This window comes from Aspergillus foveolatus, assembly GCF_047715535.1.
Source record: "Aspergillus foveolatus strain CBS 279.81 unplaced genomic scaffold BDW70scaffold_111, whole genome shotgun sequence".
In the NCBI taxonomy this organism is placed as follows: Eukaryota; Fungi; Ascomycota; class Eurotiomycetes; order Eurotiales; family Aspergillaceae; genus Aspergillus; species Aspergillus foveolatus.
The window spans coordinates 29,756-48,837 of NW_027396175.1; the positions used below are offsets into that span (position 1 = coordinate 29,756).

Here is a 19,082-nt window from a genome sequence, read left to right on the forward strand (position 1 = left end):
AACATGAAGCTATCCATATAGGCATCAATACCTTTTGAAATTCAACCTTTTTTGATGAAAGAAACACTGCTGCCTCTTCCCGCAGTTTCGTACTACATCACTTCAGACAGTTCATTAGACTCTTCCGGCCACCGCTGTTCTAGCTATCTCAGCCAGCGCACGAGTCATTAACCAAACATTCTCACTCAATCACCAGCCGCGGGAAAGAGACGGCAAATTAGTATGTATACACGTGGCACTCGGCAAATATATGATGAGGTTGAAGACTACCATGACTAGAGTTGGGTTTAGAGAACTATGGCTCAAGGTCCTTTCCTGCGGACGTGGGGGAATATCGCATACTGGCTGAACAAGCAGATCATTTTGCACCCAATTAGTCTACTTCTTGTGCTGGGTCCGAACTGTTGCCATTGGTTCTGGCCTGCCGCTAAGCAATTTTTGGTGTAGTTCACCGTAGTTTTGTATCTCGAGTCTCTCGAGGTTGGCTGGTGGCTTTCAATACCGGGCCAACCAGCGATGTTGCGTCTCCGTAGGTTACTGCAGTCCCCTTCCGTTGAATATAGGAAACGTTTATACCCTGGCAGATTTGCGTTATCAAGAAAGGTGGCTTTGGTAGAGAAGGCACCAAAATTGCATTAACGAGCTCTAGCAGTCAAGAGGCTGTTTTTGGTGGTCTCGACGGACTTCTGCAGGATGAAGCTTCACTGTCTACTCTTATCACATGACCATGGGCAGCATGATGTGGTGTATTTTAATAGAATTATAAGGTACCCTATGGTCAATAACTCAGATAGAAAATCCAGAGTCGATGATCAGATTATGTCCGGTCAAGGAGCTGTTCAGAGCCAGTAACTTGACAGCTTGTGCAACATCCTATTGATTTCACATTGGTACCGAGCGTTGCCAGAGACAGGAAATACTCGTACCTCGACTGTTGCAAATCGTTTCAGGAGCGTTCCGTCCTTTGCTGCCTGTAGATGGTCTTCTGGGAACTGGCGGCCCCAATCCTGTCATTGAGTCGTGTTCAGCAAGCTTCTCTGACATATACGAAGTATCAATGGACGCTCGCATAGGAGGCTCTTACTGTCAACAGAATACCAGGCGACACAGAGTTGACTCGGATGTTAGGCCCAACCGCATGTGCTAAACACTTAACCATGTGGATCTGAGCCGCTTTTGTTACAGAGTACGGCTGAAAGATTTGTTAGTTGACGGTGAAAAAAAGGTAGGAAGAATAAACTGCGCCCAGGTAGGCGTAGCACGGCAACCTACTATTGAACTACCGCTTGGCTTTACTCCAGCAACACTGGCAACGGTCACGAACGATCCTTGTGCTGCATCAAGATATACCTGAGCTTCGTGCAGGAGATATAGATGACTCTTGACGTTGATCTCATAGCACCGGTCCCAGTCTTCCTCATCCACGTTCTGGTCCAAGTCATCGAATTTCCTGATTCGAGTCCAACCGCCATTCGAAACGACAACGTCCAGCCTCCCCATCATGCTTACTGCCTCAGCAACTAACCTCTTGATGTCCACTCGGTTTGCTAGGTCTGCGCATATTGCAGCGAAGCGAGGCTGCTTCTCCCCCTGATCGTTGATGACACTGTTGCCACCAGCGATATTGGTCATCTCTTCTTGTACGAGCTCAGCGCGTTGGGCGTTTGACGAGTAATTGATAATGACTCGCATATTAGCTGCTAAGACCTTCGCGATGGCCGCCCCCAGGCCGGCGGACGAGGCTGTGACTAAAGCCACTTTCAGGCTGGAAGAGGACATTTTTCAGATTATAGGGATATGAAAGGTGAAAAAAAAAATATCATTCAGGCATCAATGGTCCCAAGAGTTTAAAATCGAAGACTGTCCTTTGCGAGCCTTATGTGTTCGGAGGTCACGGCGAACCTGTTGTCTGAGCTTCGGGCCGAACTCCGATCTACGAATATCATGATCATCTTCTGTAAAGCTTCTGAAGTAGTTTAGACCCGCTAAAGGGTTTGACAGTTCAGCCTTACCAATGGCACTTGCTGATCCCTTTCACTATGACTTCTCTCCACTTCCTCCCCCTTGCTGCAACCTCCCAGCTGCCTACTGGGCTGACTGGGCCTGGCATCATTGGCCTTTTCTTCGCCCTTCACCTGCCAATTGGCTGTGGCCCTGTGAGAGTCTCTCACCAAGAGGCCAGATTACAGCACTGCATCGAGTCTAATCGCCGCTGTACCTTGTTTCTGAGTCGACAGCTTCAAGTCTGGTAGACTTCCTCATTGGTCCAAGGCTCCTTGTGACGGAGGTGCAAGAGCCTGCATGGGCGCCGATATCCCCATAAAGCAAGGATAAGAGAAGCTGGAATTCAAGCGCAACTTCTAGTCCACAATCGATTAGTATGCACCCTCACTAGCGCAGTTCTGGCGTCGACCTTGGGCATTTCGGTATCTCTCTGAAAACACATACATAGAAGACAAATCGCGTCTCGCAGTCATCCGCCCTTTATACCTGGCCCTATTTGATGCCGCTCATCGAAGTCGTCCCGTCATCCGAGACGACGCAGGGCGAGTTATTTTGCCGAGTGTGTATCTAGCATATCCGATCTTACTGTTCATGCCCATTTCTAATAAAAAAAAAGGTGGGGGAGAGGAAAAGAAATGAAAAATAGAAAAAATATGTTACCTTCAAGTTCCTTGCAATGCCACAAAAGTAAGGAATAAATTTTTTGAGTTTAACAAGTCTAACAACTTGGGTGGGATGCTTGTTCATTTTCCAATCAGAGAGCACCTGCAGTTATATCTTTGTTCTAATCTAGTTAATCACAGTGCAAGGAGAGCAAAACGAGTTTAGCATGACTTCGCACTACATATATTGAGGATATATATGTAATAGTGTGGGGAACTGTTATCAATTCAGTTCTTTTTTCTAACTTCATACACTGTCACAAACAGCAAAAAATCTCACAAATCAACTATGACTATTTGATAATAACATCTTTACGCTCTGTTATCTCACTAAAGCAGTCAGCTCAGCCCTTGTATGGGCTTTACGCAGCTTCTCAAAGCCTAAAACTGTATAGTTAGCATTTCGCTACAGTATTGGCTCTTTATGTACGGAATATCTCGCGGGTGTTTCGGTATGATATCGTCCAATTCATGAATTTGGGCAACGGATCATCCCACAATGAAGGGTGTCCATCAAAAGTCAATGACGATAGATCAGACCCTTAGAGTTCCTCCTGCCGCTATGAGCATGCTAAGAGATATTAGGGACGCTCAAGGCAGATTGAGTGCACTAACCCCCACGACTTTGGTCTCACATGTGTTGTCCTTGCAAAAGTTCGACTATTCCCATTCCAATTACAAGCCCAAAAGAGCCCCGTACAGTGTTTATTGTCACTACCTCCTTCTCTGGATTGGGCAGTTTGTTCGCCTGCTGACATCTTGGGTGTGGTAGCCGCTTCTCAGGCTCCCTCACTGGAATCGAACGCTACTTCCCTGTCCCCTTGAAACGATAACCTGCCCACTCAAACTTGGAAAACTGGCTGTCCCGTGCATTGTTTGAAAGATACCGCACCCTGTCTTCCCGATGGGCTGCCCGCAGGGTAGTCAAGAGTTGCTCGTTCTCCCTTACTGAGCCCGGACAGCCCCCAGGGTACTCAGCTGGGGCCAAGGTGACATATAAGAATAATTTCGGACACCCCATAACCTTTCGAAAAGCAAGTACCATTGTTGTTTACGCATACGTGCGAAGAATTCTCGCTGCAGTGGAGCTATGGATCGAACTGCACACTTCCCCTCAAACTACAAGACCCCCCTGGTCCTGTTTGTCACCTCGCTTACCCTCCACAACGACCTTGTACGTCCAGCTGCGCGCAGATCCATGCTTTCTGTTGCTTTGGCCTTTTCATAGGCCTTTCGACGCCCTGACTGCCACTTGTCTAAGTGGGACCCGAGCGGCGGTTCACCACGCATCCTTTCTTCGACATTAATCGGCGGCTGTCTCGGTACCCTTTTATCGACCTCGCGACGAACGAACACTGATCCTACCTTAACCCGCCGAACTGACCTGGGGTCTATACTCCACCCGTCCCTCCTACATGATTTGCTGGACCTTCCCTTAAACAGGCTTTTCTACGATGGGGACGATGGGTGATAGCATGCGCACGAAAATGCATCCCACGCCGGAGGTCTGAGGAATCTCTCAGAAACCAGTGTATAAATACCCTGATGGCCGACCCTCGAGTCTGCTCTGTTCATCATCCGCAAGTCCTCCATTCCTTAACAGCCCAAGTCTATAGCCGATCTTCGAACAAACCACCACCCACCTAACAATCCTCAACATGTCTCCCTGCTCCTGCAACTGCTGCGCTGGTGACTGCAGCTCCTGCTCGTGTGGTGACTGCAGCGTAAGGTTCATTTTGCTGATTATCTTTTGGACTTTTCTGACAACCTTGTTTCTGTGTAGCACTAAGAGCCCTCCTGCGGTGTCTTCTTCTGCCCGTGCCGTATCGCCGCCTCTCCTGACATCTATCTCGAAGAGACCGAAACCCTTGCCTGACCATCTATTAGCGCCCGATCTCAGGTCTGCCAAGATACTCGACAACAATATTTGAATACAATTGACCACAAGATTCGAGGTGTGGCTCGGCGAAGGAAGATGCAGAGGGAGAAAATATAACCTTGACGGGACCAAGTACTTTGCTATTCCCGTGCACTCATGTTTGAACGCTATACGTATTAACTCAAGTCACTCTTTACTGATAACGTCGACGTTATTTTTGAATCAATCTCTACGTAAATGGTTGCACTTTGCCACCAAGGTTAGCCCACAACTCGTAGCGCTGGTCTCAATAAATACAGGAGAAAGGGACAGCACAACAACTGTCGCATAAAACAACCCTCCAGCAACACCCTCTCTCTCATTGTTCATCAAGCTCAGCGACTAATTTTATCTCCCAGCCGACAGCAGCCATCGCGCAGCAGATCAAGGAAACGTCCTCCTCGGTCGCGCTCCAAGTTCGCCTTCAATAACATCGTGGGCCGTGATTCATCCCCTATCTGCTGGGCTGTATTATTGGAACGATTGAACAGAGTTCTAATCTCTCTCTATGTTACGTTATCCAAGACACTACCTAGCAGCCTACACTCTGCTAGGCCGTCATACCACATTCCCAACCTTTGTTCATACGCCTGCTATCCGGACGCTGAATAATACCAAGCGAGACCATTGTGATATTGATATTAACACCTCATACACGAAAGCAAAGCCATTCATTCCATGGAGGCTGATTCTCTTCAAACCCCGCTTGGTCCAGCAAGCCACTCAAACGAGTCGCTCAGATAATTATGAGCACGAACGTCTCCAGACCGAGCATGGCCTTCGAACCCCTCTGCCCGAGCAGCACGGCCACACAGACGGCCGAGTTCGCCACTGGCTTTCGCGTCTGTTACCTCCTGGTAGGTGACGGTCTTCAGATATTTGCCGACCCAGAGGCCGCCAGTGAAGCGCGCTGCGCCTTTGGTGGGCAGAACATGGTTAGTTCCGATACACTACGACGCTCGTCAGTCATCCATGCAGTCTGGGTGAACTTGGTATCGCCCTAGAAGGCGAGAGCAGGCATACTTTATCTCCATACGAAACGCACGTCTTCTCGCCCAGGAAGAGCGCCCCGTAGTTCTTCATCTTGTCCAGCGCCTCCCTCGGGTTCTCCGTCAAGATTTGAACGTGCTCACTCGCATACTCATCTGCAAGTTTGTACGCCTCATCCAAATCCTTAACAAGGTGCACCTCTCCAAACCTCTCCCATGAGACCGCCGCCAGCGCCCTAGTCGGAAGGATCGGTAGCAATCTTTCCACCTCTTTAATCGTCTTCTCTGCAACATCCCTCGAATTCGTGATCAGAATCGCGGGCGTATCGGGCCCATGCTCCGCCTGCGACAGCAGGTCTGTGGCAACAACAAAGGGATCGGCTTTTGCGTCCGCTACGATAAGCACCTCTGTCGGACCGGCAGGCAGGTCGATCCCGATCTCACCAAAGAGTTGCCGCTTGGCCTCTGCAACGAACGGGTTCCCCGGGCCTGCGATGAAGTCGGTCTTGTTGATAGTTTCGGTTCCCAATGCCATTGCCGCAATCGCTTGCACGCCGCCGAGGATATAGATCTCATCCGCGCCAGCCAGGTGGATCGCCGCTACCGTCGACGCCGGGATTTTGCCTTGAATAGGGGGCGTGCAGGCAATGACACGCGAAACACCGGCGGCTCTGGCAGTCACAATTGTCATGTGGGCTGAGGCGAGGAGGGGGTAGCGCCCGCCGGGAATGTACCTGATAGCACAAGATGAGCCCATACAAGAACGTTAATAGGTCTGGCTGGGGTAAGGACATACGCGCCGACCGCCGAGATGGGGATATTCTTCTGCCCCAGAAACACCCCCGGCTGAATCTGATACTCAAAGTCCGTAATGGACTTGCGCTGCTCTTCGGCAAAGGTCCGCACGTTCTGCTGCACGGTCTTGATATCCTCAATGACCTGTGCGGAGACAGTGCTGACGATCTCATCAATCTGCCCCTTGGACAGTCTGAAGCTCTCAGGACTCCATTTGTCGAACTTCTCCGAGTACGAGCGTAGTGCTTTGTCGCCGTTCTGCCGGATGTCTTCGATCACACTGCGCACGATACCAGGGACGTCCAGGGATGCGCCGTTGGATGCGCCGCTGCTGGGGTTGGCGCTTTTGAGTGTGGTAGACATTTTTGAAGAGGTTAGTTAGAAGAGATTCCAGGCAAGGTACTTGCTGTTAATCAACTCTGGAGTTCCATCTATCTGCCCGCTTATATGTCTACACATGATGACCGTGACTGCTTTCTCCGCACCGACCCCTCAGTTGCTGCATCGGCTCTCTGGTCTCGCCAGTCGCAGTGCCAGTCCAATCAAGTCGCAGATATTTTAGCAAATCAAGCCAAAGTCGACGTTGTAGGCTCTGCGTTTCCACAGGCGCCTCCTACGGCCCCATATGGGAAGTGCTCGGTCGGCCGGACTCGGCACCGAGCCCGGTACCCGGCGAGATCTCCGCACCGCCGACACTCTTCGGTAGTGACTGTGCAGCGTCCCTAGGCCAGGTGTGCATATTGGACATTTGGGTTGTGGATGCTACTTTCTAGCTTAGATATTGACGCTGAAAGACTAGAGGGCGTGTGGTTCAAAACTCTTAATCCTCCTCGGTGCCTGCGTAGTTCGCTCATGGCTGCTATTGGCTCCGAACTATATATCCACCTGCTTCTCTACAACAGGGACGAAACAGGGTTTCCAGCACAAAAGTATTCACTACGATGAGCTAAGTAGATGCTGATGACCACTCTTAGTGGCATGCTCATTAACATCCATCAAAGTATATTTTGAAGAATTTAACGATATACTGAGTACATATGTAAAGCAATACCTACGGCGACAGGGGAACACGTGATGGCAAGTACTATGACTAATCAATGCTACCACACTGCGCTGACGACAAAGTTACGAAGAACATCGTTGGCTCCTGCTTCAAGTTTACACCAGGTTGTAACTGTCCTCTAGCCCCATGTCTGCCGGGTGGGTCCGGAGTAGTTCGATAGCACTATCTATGCTTCTTGTAAGGGTCCTGATCTCCTCCCTGAGATGAATGCCTCCAGCCCTACCCAGCAGATTCCCCCCGTGTCAAAGCGGGCAACGGCCTGCGTAGAATGCCAGAAACACAAGGTACGGTGTCTATTACATCCACCTAGTTCGTTAGCTAACATTGAGAGGTGCGTTGTGTGCTATCCGGCCGAAAGCCACCATGCCAGCGCTGCTCAGGAAAGCATCTCCCCTGCGTGTTCAAGAAGGGCCCAACGTATCCGCTGCCGTCGTCTGAAAATCGGTATGTAACGGCGGAAGATTTCAGCATTGAGCAGACTAGGGCTAACTATAGGAGGCTACTGAATGCGTTGTTGGACGATCTTGGAGCGCTCCATGGTGCGGTAAATGAGCTCCGGGCAGCAGGGGACCTCCCAGACCTCCCAGCGTTGCGATCGACCGCTGTGCTCTCGGAGTTGCGTGGAGGCGAGAAGACCGTGCAGGACGGGGATATGATGCCGGTCGACATCAGTACAGAACTTATAGATAAGCACCCCGAAGCACCAAGCCGAGATGAGACGACGGCGACGCAACCTCCCATTCAGTCGCTTTACCAGATAACACGGTTACGCAGTCTACGCTCGCAGGGACTTGCAACTGCAGCGGACAATACAGCCACTGCAACCCGTTCACAGACCGACTTGATTTCACGCAAGGTAATAAATGTTGATGATGCAGAAATGCTGGTCAACCGCTACCTGCGAAGGACAGATCATTATCTCTACGGGATAGCGAGCGACTACAAAGGCTTGCAGGAGATGCGACAAGCGTCGCCGCTCCTCGTGACAGCCGTTTTAACCGTGGAGGCGTTGCAGAGCGCGGACAGCGAGCAGCTGTATCGTCTCTGCTATGCAGAGTTCCGCACCCTAGTGGCAGACTTCCTCTTCTCGCATACAGTAACACTGGAGGATCTTCGAGGCCTCTGTATTGCGTGTTTTTGGCTCAGCGATATATCCTGGTCGATCTCAAGCCTTGCAATCCGTCGTGCAGTCGAGATGGAGCTCCATAAATCGTTCCTTGCCGCCGTTGATGGCCTCAAAGGCCAGCAGGCGCCGGAACAGCTCGATGAGCGGACGAAAAGACTCGTCGACAGTGTCCGGATATGGTACCTACTGTATATCTGCGATCAGCATTTGGCGATCCTCTACGGCCGTCCTTACATCATGCGAGAAGATGAAGGGATTCAAAACTGGCCGCTCTATCTGACGGTGAATCGACAGCCCACGGATATCCGAATTCTAAGCCAGGTAGCGCTCTTGCAGATTCTACGGTCTGTCTCCGAGACATTCGGCCAGGACTCGAAGCGGCGAGTGCCCACTCTGCTGAGACCGCAGTTGGATGCTTTTAACCAACAGATCGATCAATGGGTGAACCACTGGTTGGGACTCAGCCGTAAGCTGTCTGGATTGTTATTGACTCCAAAGGCCGCGCACTAATGGCATTCGATAGAGGACCATCCAATCATAGGGGCCTACCCAAGCAAAGCAATCATGCTCCACCACCGATTCTCTAAGCTCCTCGTCTCTTCACACGTCTTTCGCGGCCTGGGACGCGATCCCGTCCAGGATCCGCTCCCGGCTGAGTTTCAACCCCTGGCCCTCGTCGCAATAAACTCTGCAAAGTCAGTCCTCGACCTCACAGTCAACGACCCGGACATTGTGGCCGCTTTTGCTCATATACCGCACTACTACCACACCATGATTGCATTCGCGTGCTCGTTCCTGCTCAAAACCGCCACGATTTACGCGCAGCATATATCAATAGATAGTGGCGCCGTCATCAACTCCATCACACCCGTGATCAGCCTTTGTCTTGGTGTCAAGTGTACAGCATACCACCTGGCACACTGGATTGGTCGTGGACTGCAGGCTCTACTAAACAAGTATATCAAGTCGCTACCGACGGAGACTGCGCTAGGATCCGCCGCGGAGGTATCGATCTATGTGCAACAACAGCAACCACAACAGCAGCGTTCAACACCCGGTCCCTCCTCAGACGTGAACATGGCATTCGATAATGGCTCCGGGATCTGGGAAACTGGTGCAGTATCAGCCTACGGCGACAATATTTTGTCATCGACGCTGTTTGAGACACCCCTACAACCTGGGCAAGGCAGTATCTCGGAATTTCAATGGGACCCGTCGATGTCCTTCGCCTCGCTGGAGCACATGGGACTTGGGCTGCTCTGACCGGGCTCTTCTTAATAACGGAAACCAGGACAACGCCGCCTAGAGTCAGCACAGGAGAGATAAGAGCCTATCGCAGTAACTTCGGTCTCTCTTCGCTCTCGCATCCTAGCGGTCTTCCCTCTGGCAGCGGCTGTTGATGGAGACGGGAACGATCCAGCCTCCAGCTGTATTCTTGCTGTCTCTGGCCCAGCGCTTAGTCGAGAACGGGTCCGCTGATTGAGGGTCGTCGGCGGGACAGTTTTCAGTATCCGCCAATCGCGCTTTCTCGTTTTGGATCTTTCCTCGCCTCGCTTCGCTAAGCCCTCTGCATCCCTATTAATGCTCGTACATCCTGACTGCGAGATTGATGTCTGGAGCAAAGTATAGGTGTTACCAATATTATCAAATTTTAAATTCGCCGACGATCAAGTTAAGGACAAATCATTTGGTCTACTTGAATGCCTATTGTGAACCGGCGTCAGAGCTGGCAAATGCATTGGTCTGATAGTAGATGCTAGTTTAGTGTATATCACTCCACTCTGCCCAATGGTTTAACATTGAGTTCCATGAAAATGTCATGTGAAGCTCATCCCGTACACTGTGTATGCGATTAGGGGCCCTTAATGTCACATGATACAGCGTTTTCACCACGATCTTCAGCCTCTGGAGGTTTGACCCCGCATTGTATCGAATATCTATAAAAGAGATCGAGAGAGGTATAGAGGATCAATCGTCTAAAAGGCATACGCTTTTGTAGGCTACGTGGGTTAGCCGACACAGCTTCCTTCTACCCTTTCCCCTCTAAGCATACATGCATACTGTACACCAATGAAGTGCCGAGACTACTCACATTGAGGCTAACACAAACACGCGCCAAGTCAGACTCGTCTAGCTGGAAAAGCTTTATATATGTGATAAACCCATGCTGGGGCTCTTCCCAATTCCATAACGGCCCTCTTTGGCCTTTGGCTCTTCCCCTATAACCCTATACAGGAGCGCGGAAATAAATCTAGTGGTATCTCTATAACTCAGGCCTGGAAAGCCAGAACCCTGAAGGGAAATTAAGCGGCAAATGTAAGGATGCATTCTACCGCGCGCCGGCAGCCTAAGCCGGCACCGTTAGAAACAACACCCCGCCTAACACTCTTCTTGACCGGATGGAAGCAATTGTCCGCACGAATTGCTGACTGGCCGACCAACGCGATAGCATTCAGAATCAAACGCGAAGAAGACGGCGTGGATAGGCCCTGCCTCTTCAAATGGAGACCCTCGGATTTTATCTTGCGACTCTGTTCTGTCAGTGATGGGGAGATTAAGAAAGCGCCTGTGGCTGAGCCGCAGGGTCCAGCGCATCGCCATGAATCTGATTCTCCCGGTCCATTTCCCATAAACGGCTTAGACGTGCTTGAGCTCTGGCCAGCCGCCGAAACTGCGCTGTACGGGACCCTCCCGGAAAGGTACGGACCGTCGATTGTTGTTGGTGGCCGGTACGAGATAATGTAGGCCGGGTGCGAAATCACACAGTGGGCCTGGGGGACGAAGCGAGAACATCAGAGTCAGGGTCAGATCATGCCTCCAGGGCCGAAGATTACCCTGCCCGCCGGTCCTCGTTTTGGGTTTACTGCCCTCACCCCTTAGTGGCTATTACAGGACCCGTATCAAACCCGGCCGATACCGGCTTTGATCCAGCGATCTGCCAGAGTGTGAGTGGTTTCACGCTTCCTATACTTGGTAGTTTTCTTCATGTGCTTTTATCCTTAATCTCTTATTTGCAATCTCTTATTTGCATGGTATTTCATCGTTGCTAATCAACATATTCCGTCCCGCAGGTCTGACGCTCCTGTTTTCAGTGACTCTCGAGGTTGATGATGGGAAAATTACAGGTCGTGAGTGGGATCTTGAACTCAGATTACAAAGCAAAGTCACCTATCACGGTGTGCTGGGCAATGCACCCGCGGTGTAATGGGACGTATTTAGATGGATCTTCCTATCTAGACGTGCCGCACGTACAAGAAGGAATCGCTGGAAAGGAGAAAGGAAAAAGGGATTGCTGTCATGATGAAGTCTTACGGGTGGCTCACCGCTTTCAGGACAACGTAGGCCTTGGCCGAGTCACTAAGACGGTCTAAGGTCCTTGTATAGGCAAGAACCCATAACACTACATATATATATGTGGTCAAGAGAGAGATCTGAGAGGAGAGCAATAGTCAACGGGATAGAGAATCAATCGTCATATGGCATCCGATCCTTATTAGGCTACGTCCGTGTAGTTGATACAGTTTCCTTCTGCCCCTTTCCCCTTTGAGCGTATCCACAACAGAACCCAACTCCAATCTCCCAAGGAAGTTCCACCAAACGTGGGGACTGCCCAAACCATCGGCGCAAAATAAGTCCGCCTCCGGAGAAGGACGAAGACGAACCCATGGGAAGCAGCGGGGGTAAGTCCTGGGCGTCACTAACTAGCTGCTTGCTCTAGTTCTATGTACAAGTAAGGAACTTTGGCGCGCTGAATGGCTGCGGCAGTCAAGAGATTAAATATACTGAAATTATTCCCAAACAGAAACCCTATATCCCGAGTCCCTAACCCCGCGGTGTTGCAGTTCCTTGAGGTGACTACTCCCTCAAGTATATAGGATTTTGATGGCATGGAGGGAAAAACAACCCAAACCTGATAGGAAAAAGGGAAAAGGAACCTCCACAAGTATATAGGTTGTCAGAAGAGTAGTAGTAATCCTACTCTGGAAGCCCCGAGGAGCAGTGTTGTTGGGGTCTTATAACTAGAGATCCATGTTATCAGAGCTCATGAAAAGCAGAGGTCAGAGGCTCGTAGGCTGATAGAGAGGGACGTGGATGCTGAGTTTGCCGATAGAGGAATTAAAGGCGTCAGTATCTGTTCGTGGAGGTCTGGCTCTCTCGTGTTTGGCGCAGAGCGCGTTTGATCAACTTTCGGGTAACCGCAGTATTCGTGTCCATCCCCAAGGGAAGATAAGTCCGCAAGGAGCCCAAATTGCCGCTCTGCTCTTAGCCATTACTACTTGAGTAATGTTACCAGGCTGCACCGCGAGAAGGTGGCAGAGTCGGACTTCCCAGCCCTGCTATTAGTGTGGGGATCCACTAGGCGAAGCCTCGTATTTCGCCTACATCGAACGCTCACATGACGCCAGAGTATAAGAAGCACCACAAACCAGACTCCACTGGAACACTAGCCTGCAATCTTCTCCCCCTCTTCCGCCCGAAGATGGTTATTCACCTTCCTCTGGAAATTTACACCTGTATATTCAGACATCTGCTTGCCGACGGGACGGATGGTCGTCAACAGGCATATAAGCTGCGGCTGGTCTCCAAGGCTATCCGAGCCATCATTGATCCTCTACTGGACAGGCTACTCGGGTCTCCGTCAGACCGTGCGATGGAGATCCTCTGCCACAAGATGATCGCACAACCTGGTCTCGGTGCTCGAGTTGAGCAGATTTGCCTGGAAGAAGACGAAGGGGCGGAAAACTCGGAAGAGGAGATCGAAGACGAAGAGGAAGATGAGGACGAAGACGACCTGGATTCAGACTCCGATCTAAAGGCAGAGATTCGACGGAAAGCTGAAAGGGATCGAGAGGTAATGATTGCAGCAGCAGAAGCTATCAAACGCGCATTCGAGTCCGATCCGACCTCAAGGTATTCCCAGGCCCTGGAGAAGAACAATCTGAATTGGCTCACGAGATCGACTCTGAAGACACAAAAGTGGATTCTGCTCTTCCAGCTCTCGAACCTCAAGTCGCTCGCCCTAACAGCCCGCACGGACAAGTTCACCAACATGGCCCTCTTTCTCCGGCTGCCCTACCTGGAAGAACTGGACTTTGCCGTGCTGGCCCCCGGCCAGGATAGCGACGCCTACCGTGCGATCAATTATGTTCCTCCCGTGGAGATACTGGGAACGATAATCAGTTCTACCAGCCGGCTGAGATCTCTCAAGTTCGAGGACATGAGCGGCACGGGTTTCAGCCCAGTCCTCCACGACGCGCCTAAACTGAAGCAAATCCTAGAGGAGCATGCCGCCGCGACCCTAACGTATCTCTCCATCTGCCTAACGAATAACGACGAGAAGGACTGGCGCATGGAACAGGAATTCAGTAACATCAAGGGATACTTTGGGTCGATGAAAAGTTTCACGAGACTGCAAGGGTTGGTCATGCAGCTGGAGGTCTTACTTGGAAGGCCCTCGGATGGACTGCGACTGATAGATGTTTTGCCCACTCAATTGCGGTACTTTACGGGCTTGAATCTTCCTGATTACCACGGGGCGGAGGACTCGGCTAGATTATGGAATACAGAGAATTATCTGCTGCAGTTTCAGGACCTGGCGGAGGCAGCGACGGACAGGCAGCATCTGCCCTGGTTGAAATCGGTCAAGATGCATCTGAACAGGAAGGACTATTTTAGTGTCTATGACGACTGGCCTAAAAAAGGACAATTTGATGTTCATTTTCTGTATAACCCTGATCCGCGAATTGACTTTGGCTTACTAGCTGAATCGCGAATTTACTTTGGGTGGGTGAGCGGCCCCTACGCCGATGACGGGCCAGGGCCGGATTAGAGGTCAGCAAAGACGGGACTGACTTCTACTATGCCATACGGAGAAGAATAAAGCTTATAGCTTCTCAAAGGGGGCTGGGGCCTGTAATTATCCTGGTCCCTGAGGCCCTGAGGCTCAGCGAGTATGAGTTATGAGACGAATTGGAGGGGCGTGGTTTGAATTCATGAATCTATTCCATTGTCACGATATAATTCCCGTAATATAAGGTAGTAGGCCCAAACTACAACATCAACCTTGCTCAATCTCAAGCTTAGAACCTTCCAGGGTCCCCAGAATATCTCGTCCAGCCGGATGATGCCGTTTTATATACTGCCGAACGCAAATGCTGGGCTGTTCTCACACTGCGTGCTTTCACAGATATACTCCTCAGACTTGTCGGTGGTTATATTCGCCATTCCTAGTCCTCTTAATATATTCTGCACCAGTCTAGAAGGATGGCGAGATAGGTGGCCGAAGGGCTTGTTGCGGCTACCAAGCTTGACGTTCATTAATGTTGGAGACACGGCATGCGATCCTTCTTGGAGGCCTGCAGATCTTGGAGAACACCAGCTCGATAATACACGCTCGATGTCCTCGAATCTTTAGAGTACGCTTATGGAAAGGGGCGCTGTATAGTCCCTGGATTGGCTCTACTCTTAATATCGTCACTTCCCCCGACACTACGGGGCATTGTTCTCTTTTGGAGTCGCTAGGGCTCACCAAGCTGTTATCATCCAGAGGCTGAGAACCCAAGCTACGCAAACTTGACAAAGGATAGCTCACGACCTTTCTTGCCATGGTCGACTTTGACCGTAAATACGCACAAAAACTTGATGCCAGGCTCAACGACACCGGCTGTAACGCACCTGAGCGGCAATGACTATTTGTTCCCAGCGCAGCAGGCTGGCTCTCAATTCAAAAGGTCTAAACATAAATCATCTTCAATATCTGATTCTTCATCTGCACATCATGCGTTTGGAGGGTCCAAGGCTGGTTGGATGCCGGTGTGAAAGCCGAGGGGCGCAAAGAAGATCGACTCTAGGTACAAATATTACCCGGGTGCGTATTGCTTCTACTCTACCAAAAGACAGAATTTAGAGCCGCTCCACATACCCATCATTTCTCAGCACGCCTCCAGCACGTATCTGCGCCAGCCGGTATCTGGAACGAATAGCCGCCTCCAAATCTGCTGCTCAATTGGGCGAAGGGTGTCTAGGGACTGCGTAGCCTAGGTATTGGTGGAAGACTGTCTGTTGATGATGATGCTGGACACGCTTCGGTCAATAGGCTATTATAGTCTCCAAAGTTTGTTATTACGACTGGCAGAGGTGGCATCTCTGGCGCTACCAAGTTGCAGCTTACTGCGGATACCCAGTGCCATCCCCGGGACCCAAGCTAACCAGTTTTATCAGGGGTTTCTCCTGCGCCTCCAAAGGCCAATGAGCCGAAGTCGAGGCCGTTGACTTGCTGGTTTCCGGTAACCTGCTGAAAGGAGATTTCCAAGCCGTTTTACTGCACTCGCCAGACCACTCTTTTTACTCCCCTTTGGCGGACGTACACATTATGGCCATATAGGAGGGGACCTAGATATTTCACAGCTCTGGTTCCCGAACGCAGCCAACTCTTTCAAAAAGCCAGCCCAAGCATACCGAGAGTAGACTTTCCTTGACCGCTCCCGCAGAGATATCAAATACTTCAGAAAGTGAGCAATCCCTTTTTGCTACTGTTTCAGCAGCCTGAGAAGCAGATCAGACAGCAGAGGCCATGAAACAACTGACATCTGGACTGCATCGTGCCGGTTAGGCACTCAAGGGACTCTGGCCGTCGCTTGAGCAGAAACTTACCCAGGACATGACAAACGCCAACCCTTGAATGAGATCGCTTCCGATTTCCCTCTCTAGTCAGACCAAGCCGCAGCCAAGCTCTCCATAACGAACCAGTTGTCAGTTAGACTGGATGTGATCGATGCTTTACTTCCTAGCCCCAAGCAAGAACAGGAAACGTCCCTCTGATTACTGGACATCTCCCTTTCAGCAGGCATTTATGGCCATCACGGGCTACTTTATTGATGAGGACTGGCACTATCGCTTCTCCTGGGGTTCGAACTGCTTCATGGATCATATACTAGTGTGAATCTTAATTCAGTACTCCTAAACCTGCTTCAGGAGCATGGGATTGCAGATCAAGTTCTTGCCATCACAACAGATAATGCATCTAATGATACTACTATAATATCTAAGATCCAGGAATCAATTCAATGTTTTGAGCTTGAAAACAATACAGCAATTATTCAAGTTCCATGCATTATATATTGTCACAGGCTATGGCCTGGGTCTTGGTTATCGGCCATGCCCTCTACCAGTAGAACATTCTAGGAGGGCGGACAGAATCTGATGGAAGCTTAGGAGCACGTATATAGAGGGAGAAGAAGGCCTATCTTCATACTTCTTCTCCAAGCTTGTGATACTCGTGAATACAGGACAGCCAGTTGAAAACAATACTACCTACGCCCGTGACAGCACCAATTAAAGGTGGACTCCCCCAGGGATCCCCCCTATCCCCAATACTCTTCCTGCTATATGCGGCAAGAATAGTCTCTATATTAGAGGGCTCCTTCTGCTATGCAGATGACATGGGCATATTATTAACTGGGAATACCCTGGAAGAGAGCTCACAACAACTGGTAGAGGCCTACAAGCAAATTACTGCTCTAGGGACAGAGACAGGCCTCCCTTTCTCAATAGAGAAAACAGAGATACAACACTTCTCTAGAAAGCAGCAGCAGCATCTCCCCACAGTCACTCTACCTGGTATAGGGGAGATTACACCATCCCTATACACATTGGTTAGGAGTTCTTCTGGATACAAAGCTCACCTTTAAAGCCCACATTAATTGGGTCTTTAGCCGCGGGAAACGACTCGCCCAGCACCTAAAGAGACTTAGCAATACCCAGCGCGGCTGCCCAGTGGCCTCCATGATGTAACGGGCGTAGGTAGTATTGTTTTCAACTAGCTGTCCTGTATAAACGAGTATCACAAGCTTAGAGAAAGAAACAAAAGATAGAAGCGCAGATATCTTCCTCCCCCCTTTTATCAAGCTTTCCCAACCATAGGTCAAGACTTCCGACTTCTCGGACTTGCATGCCGACGGATCTCTTTCCCAAAGTTATGAGAACGGATATCTTTCCCTACGAGGCCGCAATTCCGAGGCCGTACACTAATGTTGCAGAAACCTTATTTAGGACCCGGTTGAGGGCATGGCCGACAACCAAGATCCAGGCCATAGCCTGTGACAGAGGCGGTTTCTGCGATACTAGGCACCCTGACTGCTTGGTGTATACAGTAACTGACTAAGAAAGTTTATCCACCAGTCAGAAAGAACCAAGGGCCCAGTCATGGTGAGCTCTGCAGATGCATATATATCAAGTGTTTGATGTGACTGGGAACACAGCTGATAGCCATGGACTGGTGCTGGCCCCAAAACCATGAGAGGAATAGGAGGAAACACCATCTCAGAAGCTACTGGGATAGATGAGACTTCCTGCAAGAATACCTCAATACTATCAGGGATTGGCGGTAATTCAATATTTAGGGGCATTAGGCGGTTGGATGGTACCTAGTCATGGTAGGGTAAACTGCCATAGCATGTATGGAATACATTGTCGGTCCACTCTGCTGCTCTGCGGCAAATTCTGTAATAATACTGGATTAAAGCTAGACCACCAGCGAAATTGAATGCGCTTATTTTTGGAGAGCAACGATGTCTGCTAGGATATGGTAGAATCCAGTGTGTGCTGAGAACTCGATGCTTCAGGTGTGCTTGCCAGGAGCTGGTCACAGTCTTACCATAGAGCTCCTCGGTATTAACCACACAGCGTTGGTACAATGTGCGATATGGTTTATGCCCCCAACTCTGCCGCATATACTCGTCAGACGGCAGGTACCACAGCCAAGCAAATAGGTAATCAAAATGCTTAATAGTTCGGTTATTCTTGGTTGGAACAGCAAGTGGCCAGTGTCTTCTTATGATGATTTGTTGCAAAGAAGGCTAGCTGAATGCCACATGCCCGGTATTAATAAGATTTTGAAATTCAGCCGAATCACTGGCCGCATAATAGCAAGAACATCTTTTCGAAACGCGCGTAGACAAATATCAACCATAATGGATAATAGTGCAAATAGCCTTCCTGGCTCTTGCCGCTGCTGAGCAAGAAGTCGAAAACAATCCTCAACCAGAAGAATATCATCCTGGTATGAACAAATATGTTTATAATTGACTTGGAATCGGGCCAGGACTATGGGCGTGTGGAGGTCCATGTAGGGACGATGGGCTGGCGAAATCCCATAGTTGACCAGTGTATCTTGTTTAAGAACCAGCCATAGCCATAGCGGTAAATGGTGATCCCCAGCCCGATACCCTCATACTGTTGAATCTGGCCACTGGGTCCTGGGAACTGTTTGTATCATACCAGCATGCTCGGCTTAGTTCTAACTGATTTCCACCTCCGCCAATCGCTCGCCGTAGACAGCGCAAAAATAGAATCATGACCTGGCTTTGACTCCAAGATACAGGAGAACCAGCCTGCAGGCTGTAGGTTAATTCAAACCCTGCATACAGCCGGTTCATATTCCAACGCACCCAGTTAAGGATAGTTCTGGTTGAATGGACATAGAATGGATGGCTAGGCAGGTCCTGAAACAGGTGGTAGGCTGCAC

The 19,082-nt window shown here is 50.1% G+C and overlaps 6 protein-coding genes across 6 annotated transcripts; 3 read left to right on the forward strand and 3 right to left on the reverse strand.

Moving 5' to 3' along the window:
• Positions 1 to 677: 677 nt before the first annotated feature.
• On the reverse strand, positions 678 to 1,821 carry BDW70DRAFT_144866 (SDR family NAD(P)-dependent oxidoreductase). The gene is made up of 4 exons (XM_073738330.1): positions 1,273 to 1,821; positions 1,085 to 1,192; positions 927 to 1,007; positions 678 to 873 (listed from the first exon to the last, which is right to left on the reverse strand). The coding sequence occupies exons 1-4, from the start codon at positions 1,777 to 1,779 to the stop codon at positions 787 to 789; spliced, it is 783 nt and encodes a 260-aa protein (XP_073591264.1). The 5' UTR covers positions 1,780 to 1,821; the 3' UTR covers positions 678 to 786.
• A 179-nt stretch (positions 1,822 to 2,000) lies between these two features.
• Positions 2,001 to 2,819, forward strand: BDW70DRAFT_144867 (uncharacterized protein). Its single transcript, XM_073738331.1, has one exon. It carries the CDS (start codon positions 2,040 to 2,042, stop codon positions 2,250 to 2,252), a length of 213 nt encoding a protein of 70 aa, XP_073591265.1. The 5' UTR covers positions 2,001 to 2,039; the 3' UTR covers positions 2,253 to 2,819.
• A 2,327-nt stretch (positions 2,820 to 5,146) lies between these two features.
• On the reverse strand, positions 5,147 to 6,929 carry BDW70DRAFT_14104 (histidinol dehydrogenase family protein). The gene is made up of 3 exons (XM_073737720.1): positions 6,370 to 6,929; positions 5,608 to 6,307; positions 5,147 to 5,534 (listed from the first exon to the last, which is right to left on the reverse strand). Exons 1-3 carry the CDS (start codon positions 6,729 to 6,731, stop codon positions 5,280 to 5,282), a joined length of 1,317 nt encoding a protein of 438 aa, XP_073591266.1. The 5' UTR covers positions 6,732 to 6,929; the 3' UTR covers positions 5,147 to 5,279.
• Positions 6,930 to 7,539: 610 nt separating this feature from the next.
• BDW70DRAFT_14111 (Zn(II)2Cys6 transcription factor) lies at positions 7,540 to 10,022 on the forward strand. The gene is made up of 4 exons (XM_073737727.1): positions 7,540 to 7,715; positions 7,763 to 7,875; positions 7,930 to 9,023; positions 9,081 to 10,022. Exons 1-4 carry the CDS (start codon positions 7,635 to 7,637, stop codon positions 9,818 to 9,820), a joined length of 2,028 nt encoding a protein of 675 aa, XP_073591267.1. The 5' UTR covers positions 7,540 to 7,634; the 3' UTR covers positions 9,821 to 10,022.
• A 2,990-nt stretch (positions 10,023 to 13,012) lies between these two features.
• BDW70DRAFT_144874 (uncharacterized protein) lies at positions 13,013 to 14,512 on the forward strand. The gene has a single exon (XM_073738332.1). The coding sequence runs from the start codon at positions 13,038 to 13,040 to the stop codon at positions 14,385 to 14,387; it is 1,350 nt and encodes a 449-aa protein (XP_073591268.1). The 5' UTR covers positions 13,013 to 13,037; the 3' UTR covers positions 14,388 to 14,512.
• A 3,654-nt stretch (positions 14,513 to 18,166) lies between these two features.
• Positions 18,167 to 19,082, reverse strand: BDW70DRAFT_144876 (uncharacterized protein). Its single transcript, XM_073738333.1, has one exon. It carries the CDS (start codon positions 18,681 to 18,683, stop codon positions 18,390 to 18,392), a length of 294 nt encoding a protein of 97 aa, XP_073591269.1. The 5' UTR covers positions 18,684 to 19,082; the 3' UTR covers positions 18,167 to 18,389.